Below are 27,488 nucleotides of genomic sequence, written 5' to 3'. Positions count from 1 at the left end.
CAGAGGGGTGATTCCACGAGCGTCGGTGTGATGGCCTAAAAAGTCAATGTGTTGTGCTCCGAATTCACATTTGTCTGGGTTGATCCGGAGGCCGTAATGTGCTAGGCGGCGGAACACTTCATCCAGATGTTTCTCGTGTAGGTCAGCATCTCTGCTAGCCACCAGGATGTCGTCAATGTAAGCATAGACGTAAGGTAGTCCACGCAAGACTTCGTCTATGAGTCTCTGAAATGTTTGGGCTGCGTTGCGTAATCCGAAAGGCATTTTGGTAAACTCAAAGAGTCCAAAGGGAGTTGTCACTGCTGTCTTTGGGATGTCCTCTGGGGCCACTGGGACCTGATAGTAGGCCTTAGTCAGGTCTATTTTCGAAAAAATTCTGGCTCCCTGTAGGCCGGCGGCGAAGTCATGGATGTGAGGAACGGGGTACCGGTCGGGGACCGTGGATGAATTTAGTTTCCGATAGTCCACGCATATACGGAACTCGCCGTTCGGTTTGGGTACCAGGTGCAGTGGTGAAGCATATGGGCTGTCCGATGGGCGGATGGTGTTGTCCGCCAACATCTCTTCAAATGCTTTCTTGGCGTAAGCTAGTTTGTGTGGAGGTAGTCTTCTGGGTTGGGAAAATGCTGGTTGTCCGGTCGTCTTAATGTGGTGTTGCGTCTGGTGTTCCCCTGCATCGGTAGATTTAATGGGCTGAGTTAGGTCCTTGTACCGGTGCAGGATGGTTGCGTACCGTGGATCGTGTTGTGTTGCCACGCTGATTCCCGTCGTGTTGAGGCTTGAAGGGGTTCCTATGATTTTTATCGAGGTCACGCCGTCAGACAGGGTCCTTGTCCTCATGTGGACGGACAGGTTGTAGTGGGCCAGGAAATCGGCACCGAGTAATGGTGTTTTCACATCGGCCAATGTAAATGACCATTTGAAGTCCCGCCTGAGGTTGAGGTTGAGGGTGAGTTCCTTGTTGCCGAAGGTTTGTATGGTTGATCCATTTGCTGCTCGAAGTTGAAAGAAGGTGGGTTTCAGGGTGGGTCTGTTGGTGGGTGGTATAACACTGATAGCGGCGCCGGTGTCCACTAAGAATTTGAGACCGTTATTACAGTCCCACACATAGAAAAGACGACTGTGTGGATGTGTCCCGACAGGAGTAGTCGTCGCTGTCTGTCGGTTTATTCATTTCCCTGGGCCTTATTGTAATTGCAAGGAGGTTGGCATTTTTGGGCCCGGTCACCGAAGGATTGGTGGTACCAACATGTGCCTGGGAGGTTCCTTCATCCTCGGCTTGGGGAGCGGGTACGGCTTCGGTTCCGGGTGTGGGGTATTGGGCTACGTTGTCTCTGGCGTAGGGAGAGTTTGAGCTCTCTCAGCTCTGCTCGCAGTCGAGTAAGTTCGTCTTCCAATCGTCGTGAGCGGTGCCCGGGGTCACTCTCGACATGATGTATCCATTGGTGGGCCTGTGAGTATACTTTGTCGGCCGAGTCTGCCACTATTTCCAGGGGCGTCTCTACGGGTACCAGTGCCAGGACCTGGGTAATGTTTTGCGGAAGCCGATCCAACCAAAGACCGCGGAGAATGGGCTCTGCCATGCTGTTGTTGCCGAGTCGGCTCTTCATCAGTCGCAGGAGCTGGGATGGGGTTCTGTCCCCGAGAGTCACATTTGAAAATAGGTCTCTGATGAGATCCTCGTCTGAACGGCCGGTTCGCTTGAGGATTGCTTCCTTTAGGCAGGTATATGGGAGTTGCTCTGGAGTGTTGAGGAGGATGTCCTCTACTTCTTCTACCATAGATGGAGGTAGTGCCTGCACCACTGAGGCGTATTTCGAGTCCTGGCGAACGACCCTCCGGGCTGCAAAAATTGCTTCGAGCTGGATGAACCAACTCCTGGGGTTCACTGGATTGTAAGGCGGTAACTGGACCAGCGGGGCAGAAAAGTTAATCTCCGGCTTTGTGCTTTCTGCCATCTTCTCTGCCTGACCGTTTTTCCAAGCCTGTGTCTGTAGTATCACGTCGGGGTCACCACTTGTCTCTGGCGTAGGGAGATAATGCGTTATTTAAAATTATAATTTTATCAATTATCAACATTTATTGTCGTCCTGTCAAATTTTGCAAAAATTAACTAATAAATTAAAAACGAAATATTTTTTTGGCGCGAGAGATGCCATGTGCTAACAATCTCTCGTTAACTAATTTTTAATTTTTTTTAATTTTTACTTCAAAATTCTAAAATCAATCATTAAGAGAAAAAGTAATCACGAAATAAATTTATTAATAAATTTTCGGGTTTGTATTACTGTACACATAGATTCGAAAAAGTTGTCAAAAAACAAATATATAACAAATAAATGTTATCAAAGGCAAGATAAGTTACTTTTCTACCAAACTGGATATAATTTTCGTGTTTTCATTCAATTTAACATGTTTATTCAGCTCAAAAAGCATACAGTGTTTACCGATGTATTGGAAAATTCAAAATGGCGGCCGACTCTCTCTTTAACACGGTAAGTTCGGGAAAAGGTGTTATAAATAATAAACTAGAGAAAATGCTATTAAAAAACCACCGAATATATGCCAAGTTATGTTACGGTAACATATATTGAGCAAATTTCTAACAGTATTTTGTCTAGTTTATTATTTATAACACCTTTTTCCGAACTTACCGTGTTAAAGAGAGAGTCGGCCGCCATTTTAAATTTTCCAATACATCGGTAAACACTGTATGCTTTTCGAGCTCAATAAACATGTTATTTGAATAAAAACACGAGAATTATATCCAGTTTGGTAGAAAAGTAACTTATCGGGTAACCCAACTTATCTTGCCTTTGATAACATTTATTTGTTATATATTTGTTTTTTTAACTGCTTTTTCGAATCTATGTGTACAGTAATACAAACCCAAATTTTAATATTTTTAAAAATATAATTTAGAGAGGGGGGGGGTAAAACTATATCTCCCTACGAAAAACAACCAACAAAAAATGAAATTAAAAAGATTCTTGATAAACGATAGCGGAATTTTCAATAAAATTGATTAATAAATTTATTTAGTGATTACTTTTTCTCTGAATGATTGATTTTAGAATTTTGAAGTAAAAATTTAAAAAATTAAAAATGAGTTAACGAGAGATTGTTAGCACATGACATCTCTCGCGCCAAAAAAATATTTCGCTTTTAATTTATTAGTTAATTTTTGCAAAATTTGACAGGACGACAATAAATGTGGATAATTGATAGAATTATTATTTTAAATAACGCATGAGTGCATTTGGTATGAGAGAAAACGAAAACATAACAACAAAAAACTATCATAATTAAAAAACCAAAACAAAAAAGTAACGCTCCCAGTTTTTAATTTTTTTGTTTTGTTTTTTATTATTGTTTTTATGACTCCAAAAAACATCGTTAAAATAAGAAACAAAAAAATTGTAATTAACTTTGTATGAACATAATAAACGCCTTAAAATAAGTGAAACCACTAAGAACTTAGCCAGTTAGGTAGAAAACGGACAATCGATTTTATTAAAAAAAAACAAAAAAAAAATATTAAACAAATAAAAATATTTTTTTTTAAATATTATGGGGGGAGGGCTATAGTCTATTTTAAAAAGCAATATCTCCTTCAAGAACGATCATAAAATGTGTTTTCAATCGATATTTATTCAATAAGGGACCAGTTTTCCTACCTAGCGAAAGGGGACGAGTTTTCCCGAGACGAGTTTTCCGGAGACGAGTTTTCCCGAGACGAGTTTTCCCGGGACGAGTTTTCCTAAATTCGTCCGGTATATCACATCTTAGGGGTCTTGATAATCGCTAAAAAATAGAAAATTAAAGAAATTACTGAGGGAGATTTGGTTTTAAAAAGAAAATAATAAATTTTAATATTTTTTAAAATATAATTTAGAGAGAGGGAGAGAGAGTGGGGGGGGAGTTAAAACTGGTGCCCGGAAAACTCGTCCCGGGAAAACTCGTCTCCGGAAAACTCGTCTCGGGAAAACTCGTCCCCTTTCGCTAGGTAGGAAAACTGGTCCCTTATTGAATAAATATCGATTGAAAACACATTTTATGATCGTTCTTGAAGGAGAAATTGTTTTTTTAAATAGACTATAGCCCCCCCTCCATAATATTAAAAAAAAATTTTTTTACTTGTTTGATGTTTTTTTTTTTTTTTTTTTTTAAATAAAATCGATTTTCTGAGTGTCCGTTTTCTACCTAACTGGCTAAGTTCTTAGTGGTTTCACTTATTTTAAAGCGTTTATTATGTTCATAAACGAGACCGCATTTTTTTTTATATTAGTATACAAAGAATTTACTTATTTACTGTTGTTATAAAAGGGTAAAATCGATTTGGGTTTGTATTACTGTACACATAGATTCGAAAAAATTGTTAAAAAACAAATATATAACAAATAAATGTTATCAAAGGCAAGATAAGTTACTTTCCTACCAAACTGGATATATTTTTCGTGTTTTTATTCAATGTAACATGTTTATTCAGCTCGAAAAACATACAGTGTTTACCGATGTATTGGAAAATTCAAAATAGCGGCCGACTCTCTCTTAAACACAGTAAGTTCGGGAATAGGTGTTATAAATAATAAACTAGACAAAATACTATTAAAAAAAACACCGAATATATGTCAACCTATGTCACGGTAATATATATTGAGCGAATTTCTAACAGTATTTTGTCTAGTTTATTATTTTTCGAATCTATGTGTACAGTAATACAAACCAAAATTTTAATATTTTTTGAAATATAATTTAGAGAGGGGGGGGTATATCTCCCTCGGAAAAACAACCAACAAAAAATGAAATTAAAAAGATTCTTGATAAACGATAGCGGAGTTTTCAATAAAATTGATTAATAAATTTATTTAGTGATTACTTTTTCTCTGAATGATTGATTTTAGAATTTTGAAGTAAAAATTAAAAAAATTAAAAATGAGTTAACGAGAGATTGTTAGCACATGGCATCTCTCGCGCCAAAAAAATATTTCGCTTTTGATTTATTAGTTAATTTTTGCAAAATTTGACAGGACGACAATAAATGTTGATAATTGATAGAATTATAATTTTAAATAACGCATGAGTGCACTGCATTTGGTATGAGAGAAAACGAAAACATAAAACAAAAAACTATCATAATTAAAAAACCAAAACAAAAAAGTAACGCTCCCAGTTTTTAATTTTTTTGTTTTGTTTTTTTTATTATTGTTTTTATGACTCCAAAAAACATCGTTAAAATAAGAACCAAAAAATTTTTTAATTAACTTTGTATGAACATAATAAACGCTTTAAAATAAGTGAAACCACTAAGAACTTAGCCAGTTAGGTAGAAAAAAAACAAAAAAAAAACATTAAACAAATAAAAATATTTTTTAAAAATATTATAGGGGGGGGGGGCTATAGTCTATTTTAAAAAGCAATATCTCCTTCAAGAACGATCATAAAATGTGTTTTCAATCGATATTTATTCAATACGGGACCAGTTTTCCTACCTAGCGAAAGGAGACGAGTTTTCCCGAGACGAGTTTTCCGGAGACGAGTTTTCCCGAGACGAGTTTTCCCGAGACGAGTTTTCCCGGGACGAGTTTTCCTAAATTCGTTAAAACTATATCTCCCTCCGAAAAACAACCAACAAAAAATGAAATTAAAAAGATTCTTCATAAACGATAGCGGGATTTTCAAGAAAATTGATTAATAAATTTATTTAGTGATTACTTTTTCTCTTAATGATTGATTTTAGAATTTTGAAGTAAAAATTAAAAAAAATTACAAATTAGTTAACGAGAGATTGTTAGCACATGGCATCTCTCGCGCCAAAAAAATATTTCGTTTTTAATTTATTAGTTAATTTTTGCAAAATTTGACAGGACGACAATAAATGTTGATAATTGATAAAATTATAATTTTAAATAACGCATGAGTGCATTTGGTATGAGAGAAAACAAAAACATAACAACAAAAAAAATATCATAAAAAAACAAAACAAAAAAGTAACGAAAAATCGAATCGCTCCCTGTTTTTTAATTTTTTGGTTTTGTTTTTAATTATTGTTTTTATGACTCCAAAAATATCGTTAAAATAAGAACAAAAAAATTGTAATTAACTTTGTATGAACATAAACGCTTTAAAAGAAGTGAAACCACTAAGAACTTAGCCAGTTAGGTAGAAAACGGACACTTAGAAAATCGATTTTATTTAAAAAAAAAAAAAAAAAAAAAGAAAAGAAAACATTAAACAAGTAAAAATATTTTTTTTAAATATTAGGGGGGGCTATAGTCTATTTTAAAAAATAATATCTCCTTCAAGAATGATCATAAAATGTGTTTTCAATCGGTATTTATTCAATACGGGACCAGTTTTCCTACCTAGCGAAAGGGGACCAGTTTTCCGGAGACGAGTTTTCCGGAGACGAGTTTTCCGGAGACGAGTTTTCCCGAGACGAGTTTTCCCGAGACGAGTTTTCCGGGCACCAAAAAATATATATATTTCTATTATTTTTTAAACAACTTTAATAGTTTATTTTGGAAGTATGTTCCATAAAGAAAATAAACAATCCACTTTTAAAAGAGAAATTACGAGTTTTTTTTTATATTTTATTCGCAGTTTCGTGTTAGGAGTGTCAAAAATTCTTACAAAAATTCTGATACACTAATGTAAGTAGGGAATTATTTTAACCAATGCATGCATGGACACGTACATTAATATGTTCCCTTTTATCAAATACATTCTTATAGTATATCTCCTATAAACCTATCAATTTTTCAATTATTATTTTAATTAAATTATGTTTTCCATGTATATATAATTTTATGTTTTCCATGTAGATATAATTTACATATAAAAAAAGTTCAAACCGGTTACCCGGTTTAGATTTTGACGGAAGCTTAAGTCACGTGGACGTTAGTTCCGGTATTTGGCATTCGTAGTGAGTTCTGTATGATTTCCTTTTTAGCCTTAATGTAATACAACCTCGCTAAGTAAAAAAACTTTTCTGTGCAAATAGAGATAAACGTCTTTTAATTAATTGTTGGAGTTAAAATAGTTTAATCATCTAATTAATACATGTTTGCATATACGTATTTGATTTATTTTGATAATAGACAATGGCTGGGCCTACAACAAGGAATGAATTGCCGATGACAATCGACGGAGCAGTGGACAACAATGTCGCCCTGGCGACGTTAACACCTTCCCCTTCTTCGCCATTCCCTTTGTCGGTGACTATGAGTGAAGAAGATAACACAAAAAGAACTACTTCGTTATCAGACGTGAAAACTATGGACGTTTTTACTTTACCGAAAGAACATTTACCGGGCGGAGTGCCAGATTATGGATGGAGGGTTCCACTCAGTTACCAGTGCCCAATTAAATGTAAACCATTTTTTCGGCCCCGACTCCGACAAATACCCAGCCTGGTTGGGCTTGGTTACCGGTAAGATGAAAAACCATTTTCACTTTTTAAAAGTAATACCCCTCCCCCATTTTTTTTCTTAAATAGGAGTGAGATGGCAACCATAACAAAACGATCCGATCAATTAAATCTTTTAAAAACAATATCGTTCCAGATTGTTTTGATTTAGGGCGAGGCAATCAAAGTGAAAGTAAAAATGAATACCTCTGATTGAAATACACACACACACACACACATAATTATCGATCTTAATGAAACTTTTAGTATTAATTAATAAACGCACAAACAAATGATAGATGTATTTTGTACATATTCAGAAATGCAATTATGCCGGTATTTAAAAAAAAAAAAAAAAAAAAAAGTCACAGAACGAAGATGAAACAAAGATGAAAAATCACATAATGTGATCAAGTTATATTCTTTTTTATTCAAGAAAATCAAATTTTACAACTAAACGAGTCGAGTCGTAGTGTATTTGCCAGCTGTGATGAAATCTGATGAATTAAATAACGGTGTGTGTGTGGGGGGGGGGGCGACAATTGAATTCAAAGTGTCATGGTTAAAATTATGATGTTCAATACAGTCTATGGTACTCCTTTGGCGTTGAGTTCCATGGCGGCCAGCATATTTATTTAATAGCCGCTCCCTTACAAAAGGCTAGCGCATGCGCGGATAGCATTTTTGATTTATTTACTTACGTTGGCTTATTAATCTTTTTAAAGAATATTAAAAAGAAAACTAAACCATTCATTGATAATTTCTCACTTTTACAAACAGACAGATTTGCTGTTGTAAGTATCTTCGAACCATGTAATCAATAAAAAGGACTCGTTCAGTCAACACCGGTATCCCGGTTAATGTAAACAAAAGTTTATCTACTGGAAAATTAAACCAAAATTTTATTTTTATATTTTCAATGTTTTTAATTTTAAATTATAAAATAAAACACATTTAATCATATTAAAACGTCATCTTTCATTATTTATTTTCGAGAATAATATTTACTGTAAAATTAAATAAAATAGGAAGGGGGGAAAGATTTCCTTATTCAGCGTAGTCCAATTCCCAGGATGCAGTCCCTGAAAGATTGTTGACGACGTTGCAGCAGATTCGTCTGTTGCGACCACAAGATTCCTTAGTTGATAAATTTGTGTTAGTTGATTGATCAGTACTCACAAAAAAAAAAAAACAAAAACAAAAAAAAAAGCGGCTTGTTTCTGTCAAAAGTCGCCTTAAATAGAAAAATGTTTTGGCACACAAAAGGAAAAATCAGGTGTACGTGATATTACGCGCCAAAACCCTCATAAAAGATAACACAAGGAAGCAAGCAACTTTCTGTTGTCAGAACTCCCTGGAGGTAAGTAATTATTTCCTTTACTCTCCCGTCTTCAGAGAAAAAAAAAAATCAAAGGAACAAGAATTTTTTTTTTTTTTTTCAATCTTGGTTTTGGCAATTATAACAATGCCAACTGTCCTCTTCAGGAGGGGGATGTTGGATTCCCATACAATGAAAATGGAACCAGTAACCACGACCATCGCATCCAATCATTGCCGTTCCATCATCCGGATTCCCACATCCCAGGCAAATGCAATCCGGCTCCTCATCCACCAGAGATGGTTCTAAACCGTGCCAATCAGGCTGGGGGGAAGGCAAATCCTCTGTGGTGGAAGTGCTCTCTTGAAAGCAGAAGGGGCAATACCAATTTTCCTCCCCAGGTGGAAGCTGACTTCGGCCAATGCATGAAAACTGGAACCAGTCATCGCATCTGTCGCAGCATACCATGGGACTCCCATCGTTGGGTAAACTGCACACCGGGCAATTCTCAACATGTTCACCCCCTGCGGCGTGACCCCCAGATGCCATATCAAGGGAGGTGTGCTCTTCCTGGTCACGGTCACCCTGTATATGTAGGACTCTCTCGGCCCCTAACTCCAGTGGGTAAAGGTTTTTCAATGAGTGCACCTGCAGAGACCCATCCTCACGCTTGACCTGCGCAGATCTCACCAAGCCATCCTCTCCTGGGTACAACTGCATAACCCTTCCCAAGATCCAAAATGGTTGACTCCGGTTAGGAACCCTGATTAAAACCACTTCTCCTTCATTCACAAGGTTTGAGGTTACTCCAGATTGTGGTTGGGTTCGCTCCCTTAGGCTTAGCAGGTACTCTTGGTGCCAGATTCTTCTGAATCTTTTCAAAACTTCGTCTTGGTAGCTAAGAGATTCTACCAGGTGCGTCCGGGACGGAGGTTCAACTTGGCTAATATCTCCTTGGTTTATCCTAAATATTAGTTGGGAATTAAGCACGAGGTGTAGGAAGTGATTTGAAGTTAAAATCTCCAACCCTTGGTCGGAGGAACTTCTGTAGGTCAGTGGTCTATCATTCACCGCATTCTGAACATCCGATAGTATAGTTAGGAGATCAGTATAGTTAGGAGATCAGTATAGTTGTAAGTAGCCCGGCTGATCAGCTTGTATAGGCAAGACTTTATCGTTCTAATAAGCCTTTCTCAGACACTACCATACCATGGAGAATGCAATGGAATCCTATGGTGTTTTATTTCACATGTCCCAAATCTCTCCTTAAACAATTTAGCATTATCGCTATAAATGTGGGAAGGTATGCCATACATATTAGTAAAACATATAAATGCTGTCAGGAAGGAATAGACAGACATATCCTCCACTAACTCTGTGCACCGCTCGCACCTCCAAGCACGTGAATACTAATATGTACATCTTTGTCCTTTCTAGATCTCTCTGTACCCACAAATGCCCAGTGAAATCCACACCGATTTGAAGAAAGGGTCTAATTAGATTGACTCTGTGCTTAGGCAAGTCAGTTCTTCTCGGGTACGAGAAGGGTATTGCATTGAACTTTTGACACAATGAGCATCCGGATAAAACCTTCTTCACCACCTGTCTCTCTCGAGGTATCCAGAACCCAGCCAGCTTCACTTTATTCAATGTGGTCGGGGTACCTGTGGCTGCATTAGTGATGACAATCCTGCACAATCAACGTGGTCAATGGATGGTCCTTAGCCAGGATTACAGGGTTATGGATTTCAAATTCATAGACGGCATTCTTTTTTAATCTGCCCTTAGAGAAGAGATCTAAACTTCCTACTCTCTAAGGAATGGCTCCTCTGTCAGGATTCTGTAGAAATTTCAGCTCCTCCTCAAATGCCTGGCATTGCATCACCCTGATTAAATGTAGGCAGGCTGCTCTTACTGGGTCTAGGTGCTTCCTTCTCAACCTATAAATAAACTCAAAGCCATGAGCCATAACATTCATCAACACCGACCAAGTAGAGTATTTGTCAAATGGTACCACTGGCTCTTCCTGATTAGGTGATACGGAGCAGCACACAGAGGTAACCATCTTATTTTCAAGACTCAAACAATTTAAGGCGTCCTCCGGCCAAGGGACCACCTGATCCCTCAGCCACACAGGTCCATTAATCCAATAACTTAGGTTTTCTTTTAATTTCAGAGTAGATAGCGTCCTTGTCTTAGTACTCCACCTTGAGGATATCAACAGCGATTCTGAAATTCAGTTCATTATCGGGAGGGTGGTGTATAAGATGGAACGGGCGACCAGAAACATATGTCTTCAGACATACCAGTCTCACGATCATGAAGTCCTGCAGTGCAAAACTCCAATTTCGCTAAAAAATCCCTTAACGCAAATTTATTTTCTCGGTCAAGGCCGTCAGGGGCAGGTGATTTTGAGTTTCGCCAACTCATACCCCAGACCAGGGTTGGATGAAGTTATAGCAGGTCCAACAGGAGCCAAATAAGGAGCACCTTCCTCTGGGGCAAGAGAATTCCTCAACTCTTGCAATCATCAGAATACTGTAGACATGTAAGAAAAGTTGTCATCAACCAGTTCCCCTGCTTCCTCAGAGGAAGACAAGTTAATTATGTCCTTATCCAACTTTTCTAGCTCCTCAATTCTTGATTTGATGTTCCCTTGGTGGTGGTTCAGGAAATCCTTATTGAAGTGGCTTAGAGCCTTAAGTCGTTTCAGAGATCGATCTATCAACAAGCGTGTCGTTCTTTTTAGCCTATCAGAGTATCCAGCCGAGAAGACTCCATTCCGTAAAATGGAGAGTAATTAAATCCTGTTGCAAAATTTGGTGAATTCCCATTATACGGTCCCTGAAAGATTGTTGATGACATTGCAACAGATTCGTCTGTTGCGACCACAAGATTCCTTAGTTGATAAATTTGTGTTAGTTGATCAGTACTCACAAAAAAAAAAAAACAGCGGCTTGTTTCTGTCAAAAGTCGCCTTAAATAGAAAAATGTTTTGCCGCACAAAAGAAAAAATCAGGTGCACGTGATATTACGTACCAAAACCCTCATAAAAGAAAACACAAGGAAGCAAGCAACTTTCTGTTGTCGGAGCTCACCGGAGGAGTCTCTGTCCATTTTCGTTCATCTTGCTGATGCCAAAATGACAGATGCAAAGAGGACAGGAGTCAAGGTCGGCTCCGATACGGGCATTGAAATTGAGGTATAGTTTATCTGAGGCAGGAATTGTCTGTATGGTGCTCTGTAGCTCCTTGTACAGCTCGTCCTTCACCTCAGGACATTCACTGGGCCTGATTTGCTGGAGAGACGCATAGGGAGGATTCTTGGCGTGCCTTTGGATGGAAGTTCAACTGCGGACAGTAGGTTGTTCTTCACTGCCAGTCCAACACCGTGTAAGCGTGGCTCCTCTAGTTCTTTGCCTTGCCAGAAAAATTAACTCTCTACCCTTCACGTATCCTAAAATGATGAATCTACCCAAACATAGAGTAAATCTAGTGAGACCGTTTTTACATACAGGAATTGATTATACCGGACACTTGTGGGTGTGCAACCAAAATCTATAATCTGGTCGAGGACATGACAGTCCATACTTTCTTGTTGGCATTCATTAGATTTTCTAATCTGTGGGGATTACCTTCACATATATAAAGTGACAACGCGAAATCTTTTATTACTGGAACTAACTTTCTACAACAAGCCCTAACTTGATCAGAATTTGAAGAGAAATTTGATCATTATAATGTGAAGCTTCTTCAGTCTGGTATGGAGGAATTTGGGAGCGAGTTATAAGAATGATGAAGGAGTGCCTTTACAAAACTATTGGCAGATCCATCTACAGTCAACCGGAGCTGTGGACAGCCATCTCAGATGTCCAACGAGCAGTGAACAGCAGGCCATTAACCTACACGAGTTCTAGCGGTTCAGGGCTGGAGATGATTATGCCTAATCACTTTCTTCACCCGGATCAAAACCCTGTACTACTTCTCAGGTTGGAGAGTCTTACAATTAATGATGATGAAATACCTTCCAGGCAGGTATTGTTGGGCTCCTTGAGGAATCGTGAGGAGCTGCTCGAGGAATTCAAACGATTATGGCATGAGGAGTACTTGCTCTCTCTTTGAGAGCGCAACCAAAACCTTTATCCGACAACATCAAATAAAATACAGGTGGGAGATATTGTGATAATAAAGCTCTCCAACAAGTTTAGACCATTTTGAGCATTGGGAAAAGTAGAAGGGTTGTTCCCGGGTGATGATGGTTTGGTACACTCAGCACAAATACGTCGGGGAGTGTGAAAACATATTCCCTGAAGCAGCTGTACCCGTTAGAGCTAGAGCTACATGCAAAACATGAAGTAGAAAGCAGATGGTTCCAGAACTAGTTATGAAAATTGGAAACCAAATGATTTCTTGGTCGGACACCAGCCTGGAGGAATACCTCTTAGAGCAGGAGAGCGAATGAGTTTGGATCTGCTCTGGATGCGATCAACCTGATGATGGATCGGCCATGATCTGTTGTGGCCGTTGTGAAGGATTGTTCCATTTTAGATGCGTTGGTATCAGTGCGGCCCCTCCAGAAGAAGCTTGGTTTTGTCATATTTGCTCGAGGCTTTAGGCAAGGTGTCTACGTGTTACACAAACTTGTACAAAATCAACAAATAGTTAATTTTGTTTCTGTTGAGGGGGAGTGTATTGGGAAAATTATTTTTCTACACAAAAGAATTGGTTGATATCGCTTACAGGTACCTTCGGAAGAGCTGGAACTAAGAAGAAATATTTGTGAGAGTGCAGACTCTTTTTATGTTGATAGTTGTTACATTCACTTCGTTTGATTGACTGAGCTGATTATAAAAAGTCTGATTGTGCAGACAAGGTTCACCTTTTTTTTTTCATTTTGATCAGCGTTGTATGTCACGAAGACTTGAGACTTTATTATCTTTATCCGACCGACGAGGTGGTTTTTCTTACCTACGCTATAGATCGCAACAACCATTGTTGCAAACAACCCTTTAGCGGAATTTACCCACAGAAGGCTAGTAATAGGTCCAATAGTGGAGCTGTTAAATTTACACCAGAGTAAGTGACGTCATTGATTGAAGCCCCCCCCCTCCCCCCAACGTTTTTCATAGTTACCCCCAGACACTCCTTGATAACAGCTCTGTGGGAGATCCAAATGTAATTCTCGTGTGTTTCAGGTGGAACTAAGAAGGATTCAATTATTTCTCTGAAAACTTACAGATAGTCATCATACAAACCCTTATTATTTACGGATTCTGCCACCTTCTGCATTATTTGTAGAGAGGGCACATAATTAGACTCTACTTTAGAAAGTTTTTCGGAGAGCCATAGCAAATCAATATAATATTTTCCATCCCTGAAGACGATAGATTCTTTAAATTTATTTATCTTCTCTTTATCACAGGAAGACAAATTATTGCTCTCATCAATTTCAATGGAATCTAGAGAGAAAAACCTCGATTCCACACTCAACAGAAGATTCATTAAAGAATGCTTGAAATGTATCCTTGTAAGTAACAGTAGGATTCAGCACGCTATTAATCAAGTAAGAAGTGAAAGTAGGGAGAACATTTAGCACCTTATCAAAGGCTGGTAACTCTTCCTTAACATTTGAATTAAAATGTAAAAATTTGGAACTTCACCAAAGGGAATTACGTACTTGGAAATCTTTCACACATTTGATCAAACGGAGTTTATTTATTCACTTAACAATTACAACAACTTTTTTTTTAACAATTACAATAATCAATATAAACGACCCTGGTGTCTAACTCTGTCCCATGGGGAGGCATAGTAAATAGGTACAATAATCAATATGAATAGACATATCAAAGATGTAATTATTCTGAAATATCTAGTATTTAATGCTAACTTAATTCGAAGTGTGAAAGGTTAGTATACATTTAAACCATAATTTTTAACAAATTATTTAGCAACTAGCTGTACCCGGCCACGCGTTGCTGTGGCTCGGTTTGTTAAAATGGAGCACATTCCTCAAGAAAAATAGCATTTTTTATTGTTTATTTACTTTTAATATTTTCTGCAATTTTTTTTTCCTCCAAAAAAGATTCCTTTTTTTACCATACATTGTTAGGGGAACGTTTTTTTTTTTTTTTTTTCAGGAAAAGTTGCACTTTTTTTTTTCTTTTTTTTTTTCTTTTTTTTTTTTTTTTTAAAGAAAATTGGCAGTAAACGTTTCTTTTTGCAAACGGAATTTTTATTATGTAAAAAGATGAACGCTTTATATGAACACTGTAAATAGTTAGGTGAAAGTAGAGGAAAGTTTTTTTTTTTTTAAATTGTGCCTCCCTCCCAATGAATACAATGCCAAGAATAACAGTGCTTCTACACTTTATTGCCGAAATTGGAGATGCCATTTTATTTGATCTGTGCAAATCCTAGTTAAATTTAAACTGTAGAACGATTGCCGTTAAAACAAAAAATAAATAAATAAAAGAAAAACAAACCACTTCCCCATTAAAAAAAAGAAAACAATCATTTAAATTAATGTGTTGATGACCTTTCAAAGTTGCTTTAATTCAAATTAACGTTTTCAAATATTTATTTGTTTGAAAAAAAAAAAAGCACAAAAAAAAGAAAACTATTTTCTAAAAATCCAATGTTGCTTTTATTCTTTTATTTAGTTATATATGTTCATATATATATATATGTACGTACATATATATATATATGTTCATATATATATATGAACATACATATGTATATATATATATATATATATATATGAACATACATATGTACATATATATATATGAACATATATATATGTATGTACATTTTTATGTTCATATATATATATGTACATATGTATGTTCATATATATATGTACATATGTATGTTCATATATATATGTGTACATATACATATGTATGTTCATATATATATGTGTACATATACATATGTATGTTCATATATATATATATGTGTACATATGTATGTTTATATATGTACATATGTATGTTTATATATATATGTACATATGTATGTTTATATATATATGTACATATGTATGTTTATATATATATATGTACATATGTATGTTTATATATATATATGTACATATGTATGTTTATATATATATATGTACATATGTATGTTTATATATATATATGTACATATGTATGTTCATATATATATATATATATATATCATTCAACCACGGTAGTGGGTTAATATATGCTTAAGTCCGAAATTGAATGTATCGAGACACATTCAAACCGCCACCACTTATTCCCTTCGCAACCAAATTACAAACAGGTTATATAGTTGGATAGAACACCTCATTAGCTACATTTTGAAAAAAAAATTTCGAAAATTGGTTCAGTAGAAAAAAAGTTACAACAAAATATGTGGGTTCACAAACAGGAGAGTAAGTACATAAGTGACTAACGCTTTTTTTATTTTGCATAACTTTTTTGTATATAAATAATTTTTACTGCGATTTTGCCAATATGACATGTTAGCGTAACAGTTAGAGTACCGGGGGTTGGTGGAAAGATTTTAGGTTCAATCCCGTGTATCGTTTTTTTTTTTATAATCAAAAAACCGAACTTTTTTTTAATAACTAATGTTTTTTAACTCTCCTTATGATTTTATAGCAAAAAATGGTGAATTTATCGATTAAAAATATTAGTGAATTCTATGATATACATATTTTTTGAATGAACTCAAATTTTTCGTTATCACATTTGATGAAAAATGTAGTCCCATTTTGGCAATGCGTCTGACCAATGATGCTTTTAAACCCGCGACCAGCACTGCCACTGCGATGTCATCAGCATCAGCCTGGGCATAAATATTCCTATTTTTAAACTCCTTTAAAAGAGGATTCAGCATACAGTTCCATAGTAAAGGTGATAAAATCCCACTTTGGGGGTTTCATTTAACTACTTTCCTTATAACAGTTGCCCTCAGTAGTTCTACTTGAACTGTTCTGTGCCTCACCATATACTCAATCCATCGGATGAGTACTGGTGGCACATTGAGTTCTCGTAGCGACTTGAACATACTACTGAAGGGTATGTTGTCAAAAGCTCCAACGATATCTAAAAAGACACAGAGTGCCATCTTCTTTTTTGTTAGTTTACGCTCTATACAGATCACGAATTCATGAACCGCAGTCTCGGTAGAGACCCTGGCTCGGAACTACTGTGATTGAATGATAAATATTGCATAAATGTGTGTTTGAGAGCTAATTTTTTTGACAATCATTAATAAATATTATAAATTTATATATTAATACAATAGCAATGCCTGGAAAAATTCATGGATTATATGGAAAAATGCGTGCATGAAAAGTAATATTCTTAAGATTTTATTAAACCTGGAAAAGTAAAGGACAAGATATTCTAGTAAAGTAAAAAATAAGAATTTTTTAGACTTAAAATATTGCAGCTAAAAATAAAATTTGAATATTGATAAATATTTTATTTATTATTTGCATATGTTGTTGTTTATTGTTGAGTTAGAAAGAATTAAATGATCCTAATTATGATATAATAAAATTATTAATTTTTATGTAAATTATAAAATTATTAATTCCATCTACTAACTAACTAACGAATTAATTTTATTCAAACAATTTTCACTACATAAATATATGCAAATAATAGGGGGGGAATAAGTTCAATCCAGCGACTGACACCCTTTCTAACTCAACAATAAACAACAACATATGCAAATAATAAATAAAATATTTATCAATATTCAAATTTTATTTTTAGCTGCAATATTTTAAGTCTAAAAAATTCTTATTTTTTACTTTACTAGAATATCTTGTTCTTTACTTTTCCAGGTTGAATTTCTTGTCCTTTACTTTTCCAGGTTTAATAAAATCTTAAGAATATTACTTTTCATGCGCGCATTTTTCCATATAATATATATATGTATATATATATATATATGTATATATGTATGTTCATATATATGTATGTATGTATGTATGTTCATATATATATATATATTTTTTTAAACGCTTCTCTCAATTTAAAAAAACAACAACAAAAACATCGAAATTCATGACTGCTTTGTTTTACGTTTTGCATCTGTGGATTTGTTTTCATGTTTATTATCGTGTGTATTCATTGAATTGTAACATCATCACTATCGTCATGACCATTGAGGAATTACATGTACATATATATGTGTGTACGTGCATGTGTATGTGTATGTTCGTGTATGTGTACGTATACATATATATATACAAACATATATATGTGTGTGCATGCATGTGTGTGTGCGTATGCATGCACATGTGTGCATGCATATATATATATATGCATATATATGTATACATTTATTGGACTTCCGGTTCTTTGACTGTCATGGCTCTTGTGGGCTGCAACGTTGTTTGGCTGTGGAATTTAATATGTATGTATATGTGTGTGTGTATGTGTGTGTGTATATATATTTTTTATTTAAAAAAAAAAACAAAAAAAAACAACAAAGCGGGAGACCAGTACCCGCATTAAGCTGGTGTGCAGTTTAATTTGTTGCTGGCTATCTTGCTCTTGCTTGTTGCTGGATGTCAACATTTTGAACCGAGAGAGAGATTTAGCTGTCGTACAAAGCTAAAACTCTGTAACATCATCTTTGTATAGATACTCCCTCAGGCATTTGTCTATTAAGAAAAAAAAAAAAGAAAGAAAAAAAATGTCCTGTGGCGATAAAAAAGCTGTGACGTGTGTACGCCTGTAATGCTGGATGCATGTAACAATTAATCTGCCATCATTATATGTATTTATGTATGTATATGTGTATGTATATTTATGTATGTATATGTGTATGTATATTTATATATGTATGTGTGTGTGTATATTTATATATGTACATGTGAGTTTATATGTATTTATATCTATGAGTATATGCATGTATATGTGTCTATGTGTATATATGTTTGTGTGTGTATATATACATTTATATATGTTTGTATGCATGTATGTGTATGTATGCATGTGTGTATGCATGTGTGTATATTGCATGTATGTGTATGTATGCATGTATGTGTGTATGTGTATGAATGCATATATTTAGATGTGTATGTATATGTAGGTAAGTGTATGTATATATGTGCATATGTGTACGTATATGTATGTGTAAGTATATGTGTGTATGTATTTTTGTATATGTGGATGTATATGTATGTGTAAGGGTATGTATGCATGTGGGTATGTATATGTATGTTTGTTTATTATGCATTGTGTATGCATATGGGTACATATAAGCGTATGCTTATAGACATGTATGTATGTATATATTTATATGTATGTATACCAATGACCGTCTTGTTTATGTTTGCATGTGTGTGTGTATGTATATGTGCGTATTGTGTATTGTGTATGTACGCATGTATATATGTGTGTGATATCTGTACATATGTATGTGTGCGTGCGTGTATATATATGTATGTATAACAATGACCGTCTTTAGTGTCATGTCTGCTTGAGCATGTGAATTCGCTTGCAGGACTATGTCTTTTTCGGACTCATGAACTTTCAGTGTCTGAGGGAGTGGCACTCGTCTGACAAGACGTTGCAATCATCATGTTCATATGTATGTATGTATGTTTATATGTATGTTCATATATATGTATGTATGTTCACATATATATATGTATGTATGTTTATATGTATGTATGTTCAAATGTTTTTCTCTATTTTTTCATTTTTCTTATTTTGTTTAAGCCAGGGATGGGGCATCCTACCAGATGCCAAACATACACCTGCTATTTTAGACACTCCAACCGAGAGATCTTTTTAAGATTCTAACCGTCCCTTTAAGTGCAATTGTTTGAATCTCCTTTGCACTTGGTTTACCTGGTGTATTTGTAAGATAGTTTGTAAAATTCTTTTTCATAAGTCCGGTTGCTCCTATAATTACTGGAATGATAGAGATCTTCTTAAGGTTCCAGTTTCTTTTCATATGTATGTCTATATGTATGTATGTTCATATGTACAGGGTGGCCGAAAAGTCCCAGGACACTATACATGTATTTTTAAGAAAACACAATATTTTTTAATGAAACACACAGAAAACATATATATTCAACAAAAAAAGAGAACTTTATTAGAAACAAAGCAGAAAACAACTAGAGTAATTTAGTGGTCTAGGGGATCAGTATGTTGGCCCTCGTTGTTCTTGCACAATTCCATTCGCCTCCAGGTTCTTTGTGCCAAAATAAATGAAATAAATTGTTTTAACAACATTAGAATATTAAAATCAATCATATTTAACAGCATTAAAATATTAAAAATAGTGTCCTGGGACTTTTCGGCCACCCTGTATGTTCATATATATGTATGTATGTTTACATATATATATGTATGTATGTTTGTATGTATGTTCATATATATGTATGTATGTTTACATATATGTTCATATATATGTATGTTCATATATATGTATGTATGTATGTTCATATATATGTATGTATGTTCATATATATGTATGTTCATATATATATATATATATGTATGTATGTTCATATATATGTATGTATGTTCATATATATATGTATGTTCATATATATATATGTATGTATGTATGTTCATATATATATGTATGTATGTTCATATATATATATATGTATGTATGTATGTTCATATATATATGTATGTATGTATGTTCATATATATATGTATGTATGTATGTTCATATATATGTATGTATGTTCATATATATGTATGTATGTATGTTCATATATATATATGTATGTATGTATGTTCATATATATGTATGTATGTATATTCATATGTATGCATGTTCATATATATGTATGTTCATGTATGTATGTTCATGTATATATGTACACGTGTACATATATATATATATGTACACATGTACATATATATATATGTACACATGTACATATATATATATGTACACATATACATATATATATATGTACACATATACATATATATATATATGTACACGTGTACATATATATATGTGTACACATGTACATATATATATGTACACATATATATATATATATATGTGTACACGTGTACATATATATATATGTACACATGTACATATATATATGTACACATGTACATATATATATGTACACATATACATATATATATATGTACACATATACATATATATATATATATGTACACATATACATATATATATATATGTACACGTATACATATATATATATGTACACGTATACATATATATATATATGTACACGTATACATATATATATATATGTACACGTATACATATATATATATATGTACACGTATACATATATAAATATATGTACACGTATACATATATATATATATATATGTACACGTATACATATATATATATATATGTACACGTATACATATATATATATATATGTACACGTATACATATATATATATATGTACACGTATACATATATATATATATATGTACACGTATACATATATATATGTACACGTATACATATATATATGTACACGTATACATATATATATGTACACGTATACATATATATATATATATGTATACATATATATGTACATGTATACATATATATATATGTACACGTACACATATATATATATGTACACGTACACATATATATATATGTACACGTACACATATATATATATGTACACGTACACATATATATATATGTACACGTACACATATATATATATGTACACGTACACATATATATATATGTACACATACACACATATATGTACACGTACACACATATATATATGTACACGTATACATATATATATATATGTACACGTATACATATATATATATATATATATGTACACGTACACATATATATATGTGTACGTGTACATATATATATGTACACGTACACATATGTACACGTACACATATATATACATATGTACACGTACACATATATATATACATATGTACACGTACACATATATATACATATGTACACATACACATATATATATATGTACATGTACACATATATATATGTGTACGTGTACATATATATATATGTACACGTACACATATATATATGTACACGTAAACATATATATATGTACACGTACACATATATATATATGTACACGTACACACACACACACATATATATATATATATGTACACGTACACATATATATGTACACGTACACATATATATATATATATATGTAAACACGTATACATGTACACATATATATATATATACGCACATACATGTACACATATATACATACACACACACACATGTGTGTGTGTGTGTGTGTGTGTATATATATATATATATATATATATATATATATATATATATATATATATATATATATACTGTTAATGGGAAGAGAGCTAGGGCCCTTGTCGATACCGGATGTACAACAACGCCTGTTATTACAAATGTCACCAACTCTTGGAATGAAACCAACAACATTAAAAAAAGCAGTGGATGGCAGAGAAGTAAGATGTTGTGGAGAGGCCGATGCTGAGATCATAGTGAGGAATATGCCGCTGCGACTAAAAGTGATTGTCCTCAATAAGCTTATTGCTGGAATTGACGTGTGGGCCTGGATTTGATAGACTGATTGGGAGGAGCTACCATTGCTAAAGGCCAGGTGAAGTTTGGCAATCAGAGTGCCTCATGAGAACATAATTGTTAAGAATTTTTTTTGGTGACTTTGCTCTCTAATAATACCAACAAGTTATTTCGGCTCAACGATGAAAATTGGCGAACGAGCTGATGATACAACGCTCTATAACATGTATGAGGGAATAATGGATTTACCTAAATCTAAGACAATGGCAGAATCATTAGAAAATGACCTCCAGACTGTAACAAATGGATGGTAACATTGAATGCTAGTAAAACTAAGCTGCTCTCCTTTAACAATTACAAGACGCCTCTCCAACTATCAATATCCATGACAAATAACTCCCTACCTGAAAATTCTTCATTCAAACTCCTCTGCTTTATATTCACTTGCAATATGAACTGGAACAAATACATTAAGGACATTGCAAAGGCTGCGGCAAAGAAGGTGGGTTACCTCTATCGTGCTCACCATTTGCTCATGCTTGGAGTATTTTTGCCACATTTGAGCTGGTGCATCTACCACTAGCCTATCTTGGATAGGGTCCAAAAAAGAGTTTCCAATCTAATATATCCCACTTTGTCAACTAAGCTGTAACCCCTGTCCCATCACCATAATGTTGCATCTCTGTGCGTGTCTTACAAATATTTTAATGGAATGTGCTTTGATAAACGCATTGCACTTGTGCCCCTCCCTCAATGTACATATCCCCGACAAATCCGCTTAGCAACATAATCTCATCCCTTTACTGCTATTAAAAAGAAGAGTATATTGTTCTGTTAAACCTTTTATTGTTTAAATAATTTGACTGTTCGTTTTATTAAAAGAAAATAATGGGTGAAAAGATATTTTTTACTCAGTAATAAGGTTTGGAAAATTGTCAGTGAAAAAAACACAATCGCTAAAAGATAAGCCTTTTATTATTTCTAGTTGTCACTTGAAAAAATCGCTTGCAAATGCGACTGTTTCACTCGCAATGTAAAGCCCTGCTTCTGATTTGTTGCTCAGTTATTCTTTCCTTTGTTTCTAAACCTCAATTGTCATTTATTACAAACTTCTCTCCAAACACTATCCATATTTGTCTTGGCCATCTGAGGATCAATCATACCATTTGTAGTTTTGTGTGCATTATTTTGCGTATCAATGCGGCTTGGCTCCCATGTTTTGACAAGCTTCTGGGATTGACCTTTATTCCGGACCTGAAATGGAAGATGTACATCAAGTCTGTTGCCAAGGTCACTGGGAAAATGGTAGGATCCTTCTACCGCTCCAGAAGATATCTCACTGCTGATGCAATTCTCTATCTATATAAAAGCCAAGTACGTCCAAGAATGGAGTAGTGCTGCCACATCTGGGTAGGAGCTGCTAAAAACAGCCTATCCTGCCTTGACAGAGTACAAAATAGACTTTGTGGATTAGTGGGGGATGCCCTTTTCTCTTCCCTGCAACCTCTCTCCCACAGAAGAGACGTTGCGAGCCTGTCTGTTTTATCGTTACTTCCATGGCAAGTGCTCATCTGAACTCCAATCCCTGGTCCCCCCTTCCCAATCTTTCACAATAAACACCTGTCTAGTTGAAACCACTGTCAAAAATTTCCCCCACTCTTTAACTGTGCCAAAAACAAAACATAGATTCCATGAACAAAGCTTCTTTCTTAGAAGTGCATGCCAGTTGAACTCTCTTCCGTTCGCCTGTTTCCCACCTGACTACAACTTGGATGTCTTCAAGTCCAACATAAACAAATTCCTGATGAACCGCCCCCTTAAGTAAGACACTTTATCAAATTTCTCTCCGATAGGCTCATAAGAGTAGTGGTCGATGGACAAAAATCGGAGGCCTGCAATATAAATACTGGAGTCCCCCAGGGGTCAATCCTGGGCCCAACTCTCTTCCTGATCTACATCAATGACCTCCCTAAACACATGCTTAAATCATTCATTGACATCTATGCTGATGACACAACCATCTACGGCAACACATCAAAGGCTGTAAATGACAAAGTTCTCTCTGATTCTCTCTCCTCTGATCTCGAGCGCGTGGTTCAGTGGGGGAAGATGTGGCTGGTTACCTTTAATGCATCCAAAACCAAACTCCTATCCTTACATCATCAACGCTCTGATCCCCAGCTGGCATCAATTGTGATGGATGGCTCTCGTCTGGGTGAGGCTCCGTGTTTTAACAAGCTTCTGGGTTTGACCTTTACTCCTGATCTGAAATGGAACACGTACATCAAGTCTGTTGCCAAGGTCGCTGGAAAGATGGTGGGATCCTTCTACCGCTCCAGAAGATATCTCACTACTGATGCAATTCTCTATCTATATAAAAGCCAAGTACGTCCAAGGATGGAATACTATTGCCATATCTGGGCAGGAGCTGCTAAAAACAGCCTATCCTGCCTTGACAGAGTACAAAATAGACTTCATGGCTTAGTGGGGATGCCCTTTTCTCTACCATGCAACCTCTTTCCCACAGAAGAGACGTTGCGAGCCTGTCCTTGTTTTATCGTTATTTCCATGGCAGATGCTCGTCTGAACTCCAATCTCTGGTCCCCCCTCGCCAATCTTTCACGAAAAACACCCGTCTAGCTTAATCCACTGTGAAAAATTTCCCCCACTCTATATCTGTGCCTAAATCAAAACGCGGATTCCATGAACAAAGCTTCTTTCTTAGAACTGTACACCTGTGGAACTCTGTTCCGTCTGCCTGCTTCCCTCCGGACTACAACTTGGATGTCTTCAAGTCCAATGTTAACAAATTCCTAATGAACCGCCCCCTTAAGTAAACACTTCAGCAAATCTCCACACTAACTTAATGTACTTGCAATAACCCTTATCCCTGAGTGGCTTCCGGGCCTTGATAAGTGGTGATCACTGTGTAAAAAAAAAAAAAAAAAAAAAAAAATCTCCAATACTAATGATTACTATGATACTATCCCATTGATTACTGTACATGCAATAGCCCTTATCCCTGAGTGGCCTCTGGGCCTTGATAAGTGGTGACTTCCATGTAAAAAAAAAAAAAAAAAAAAAACCTTGTGAAGAAATTGTGACACAGCACAGACCAGTTATTTGCAATTTTATGTTAAAGCTCATAAGGTAAAGAGAAAGATGTAGAAATTTGCCTTTTTGTCTGTGCTCTGGGACCTAACTTCTGTTGGGAACATACCAAGGGAGAATGCCAATTACCTTGGTTGAGATAGGTATACAAAATCAGTATGCTAACATCAAGTACAGTTTTAAGTCACTGCTAGTTTCAGAATTAATACTCAGAAACTAATAGTTAGTAATAGGTATCCCAAACCAAAATTTTATTTTCATTATATATAAAAAAAATTAATGTGGTCATATAGATTTTTGTAAACCAAAAACAAAAGTACCAAATTTATTTTGATAGCTCAATTAGCCATCAAGTTATGATCGTTCAAAATTTGTTGGAAAGTTGAAAATTTGCTATCATGGTCCAGAAGCCAAATTTCATAGTATATAACTAAAAATGTAAGCTACTATCAAATGAAAAATCCTTATAAATGTAATATCATCTTGTGGTAAATGAAAATTAATACTAATGAAAGCAATAATTATTAGATGAAACCAACCTAAACACTAAGCAAAAGCCCACTACCAATGGGGGAAAAAGTGTAAATATGACACAGAAATGCAACTTTGACTGTTCATATCAATTTCATTTCAATAGCTAATGCATTGAATCTTTTTAGTATGATTCATAACACATTAGAGATGAAGATAATTTTTTCTTTTAATTATAAATTGATAAAACCACTCAATTGTGGATCATATAAAAGCAGTCGAACAGACAGTTTGGTAAAAAGGGTAAAAAAGGTTAAAAAAAAATGAGTTAAAAGTATACGTTACTGAAATTGCTGTAAAAATGTAACAATTGGAAGTAGAAGCTTAAAACTTTGCAACTTTACTAATTTTGGGTGAGGAATTAAAAAAAAAAGACTTTTTGCCACAGAAATATTTTTATTTGGTGAATTTAAACTCACCAAAAAAAGGACCGACAACAATAAGATTTAGAAATTTGTTATACAAAAAGTCACAAGTCATTTTTTTTTTTTTTCAAGCATTGAAAAACTTAACTTAAAAGACAAGTAAACAAGTAGGATATTTTATAGGCAAAGGTCTTACTACAATTCTTTGCCTTATTGATTTTCTCTCAGAATTCTTTCATAAACTTCTGCTATGGTAGATATCAAGAACACTCCAAATCCTACCATCATTTAAAACTAGCATTACCTCAAAACCCCATCTGTAAAACAAATGCTGATTCTTCTACCTGTGCAATGTCATCTGACAAAGGCCATCGAAAAAAATCTTTTCTACCTTTGGTTTGCGATAAAAATTTTATTACAGCACTGAATGCAGATATAACCTCAATGACTTGGCCAATGTAAAAGTTGGTGTCATAATAGACAGCAACCCATTGTCCTTGATGCTCATAACTGAAGATATCCTGAGATGGTTCTTCATCACAACTGCAGGAGTTATCTGAATGTTCAACAGATTCACTAAGGGACTTTTTTTTTGTTGCTTTGGAGGTGGAAATGAATTAACTGGATTTCTTCTCAAGTAGTCAAAGAAAGCAGCTTCCAGTTGAACTTTATTTCCACTGGTGTTGATTTTGTCACCTAACACAACCTTGAGATATCTCAGTTCAGGTTTATCAAAAACACCTGATAGAACATATAGGTCTCGGGGGGGGGGTACTTCTACAGTTTATCGTTGAAAATGGAGACGTCATTTTTTTTTCATGCATCTGTGGTTAAAATCTAAGGGAGAAATCAGTATTTTTAAACTATGACTGAAGCATAAAATAAATAACAAAAAATCAAACTAGATAATGATTTTTCGGTTTCATTTAAATTTGTTGTTGACTCTTTAAAGTTGCTTTAATTCAAAAAAAATGTTTCATTAAAATTATTTATTTGTTCGGAAAAAAAAAAATATTTTATAAAAATCCAGTGTTGCTTTCATTACAAAATTGTTTCATTAAAATTACATTTTCTTATGCAAACTTTTCAATAAATGTTTTTACAATTATATTTTGATAAATTTTTATACAGTAAATGTTTTGGTTTTCAAATGGCGCTCGCCCAGTTTAGACAATTATGAATATGTCATTTTCATTTTCTG

At 34.7% G+C, this 27,488-nt stretch overlaps 1 protein-coding gene across 2 annotated transcripts in view; it reads left to right on the top strand.

Moving 5' to 3' along the window:
• The first annotated feature begins 6,886 nt into the window (after nt 1-6,886).
• The window catches only part of LOC145269149 (non-lysosomal glucosylceramidase-like), a 238,349-nt gene continuing 217,747 nt past the window's right edge, over nt 6,887-27,488 (top strand). Inside the window, exon 1 of one of the 2 annotated variants that reach the window (XM_080124756.1) lies at nt 6,887-7,432. In XM_080124756.1, the coding sequence (XP_079980882.1) occupies nt 7,104-7,432 (329 nt within the window). In that variant the 5' untranslated portion in view covers nt 6,887-7,103. Of the gene's footprint in view, nt 7,433-8,648; nt 8,769-27,488 lie in introns of those variants that run through there. The other variant, XM_080124759.1, reaches the window with a different exon arrangement.

The sequence above is a fragment of the Euprymna scolopes genome, chromosome 4 (genome assembly GCF_053919585.1).
Source record: "Euprymna scolopes isolate OS-2025 chromosome 4, ASM5391958v1, whole genome shotgun sequence".
NCBI lineage: Eukaryota > Metazoa > Mollusca > Cephalopoda > Sepiida > Sepiolidae > Euprymna > Euprymna scolopes.
Note: the sequence above shows the minus strand (reverse complement) of the source record. Positions and strands in the feature narration are given on the sequence as shown.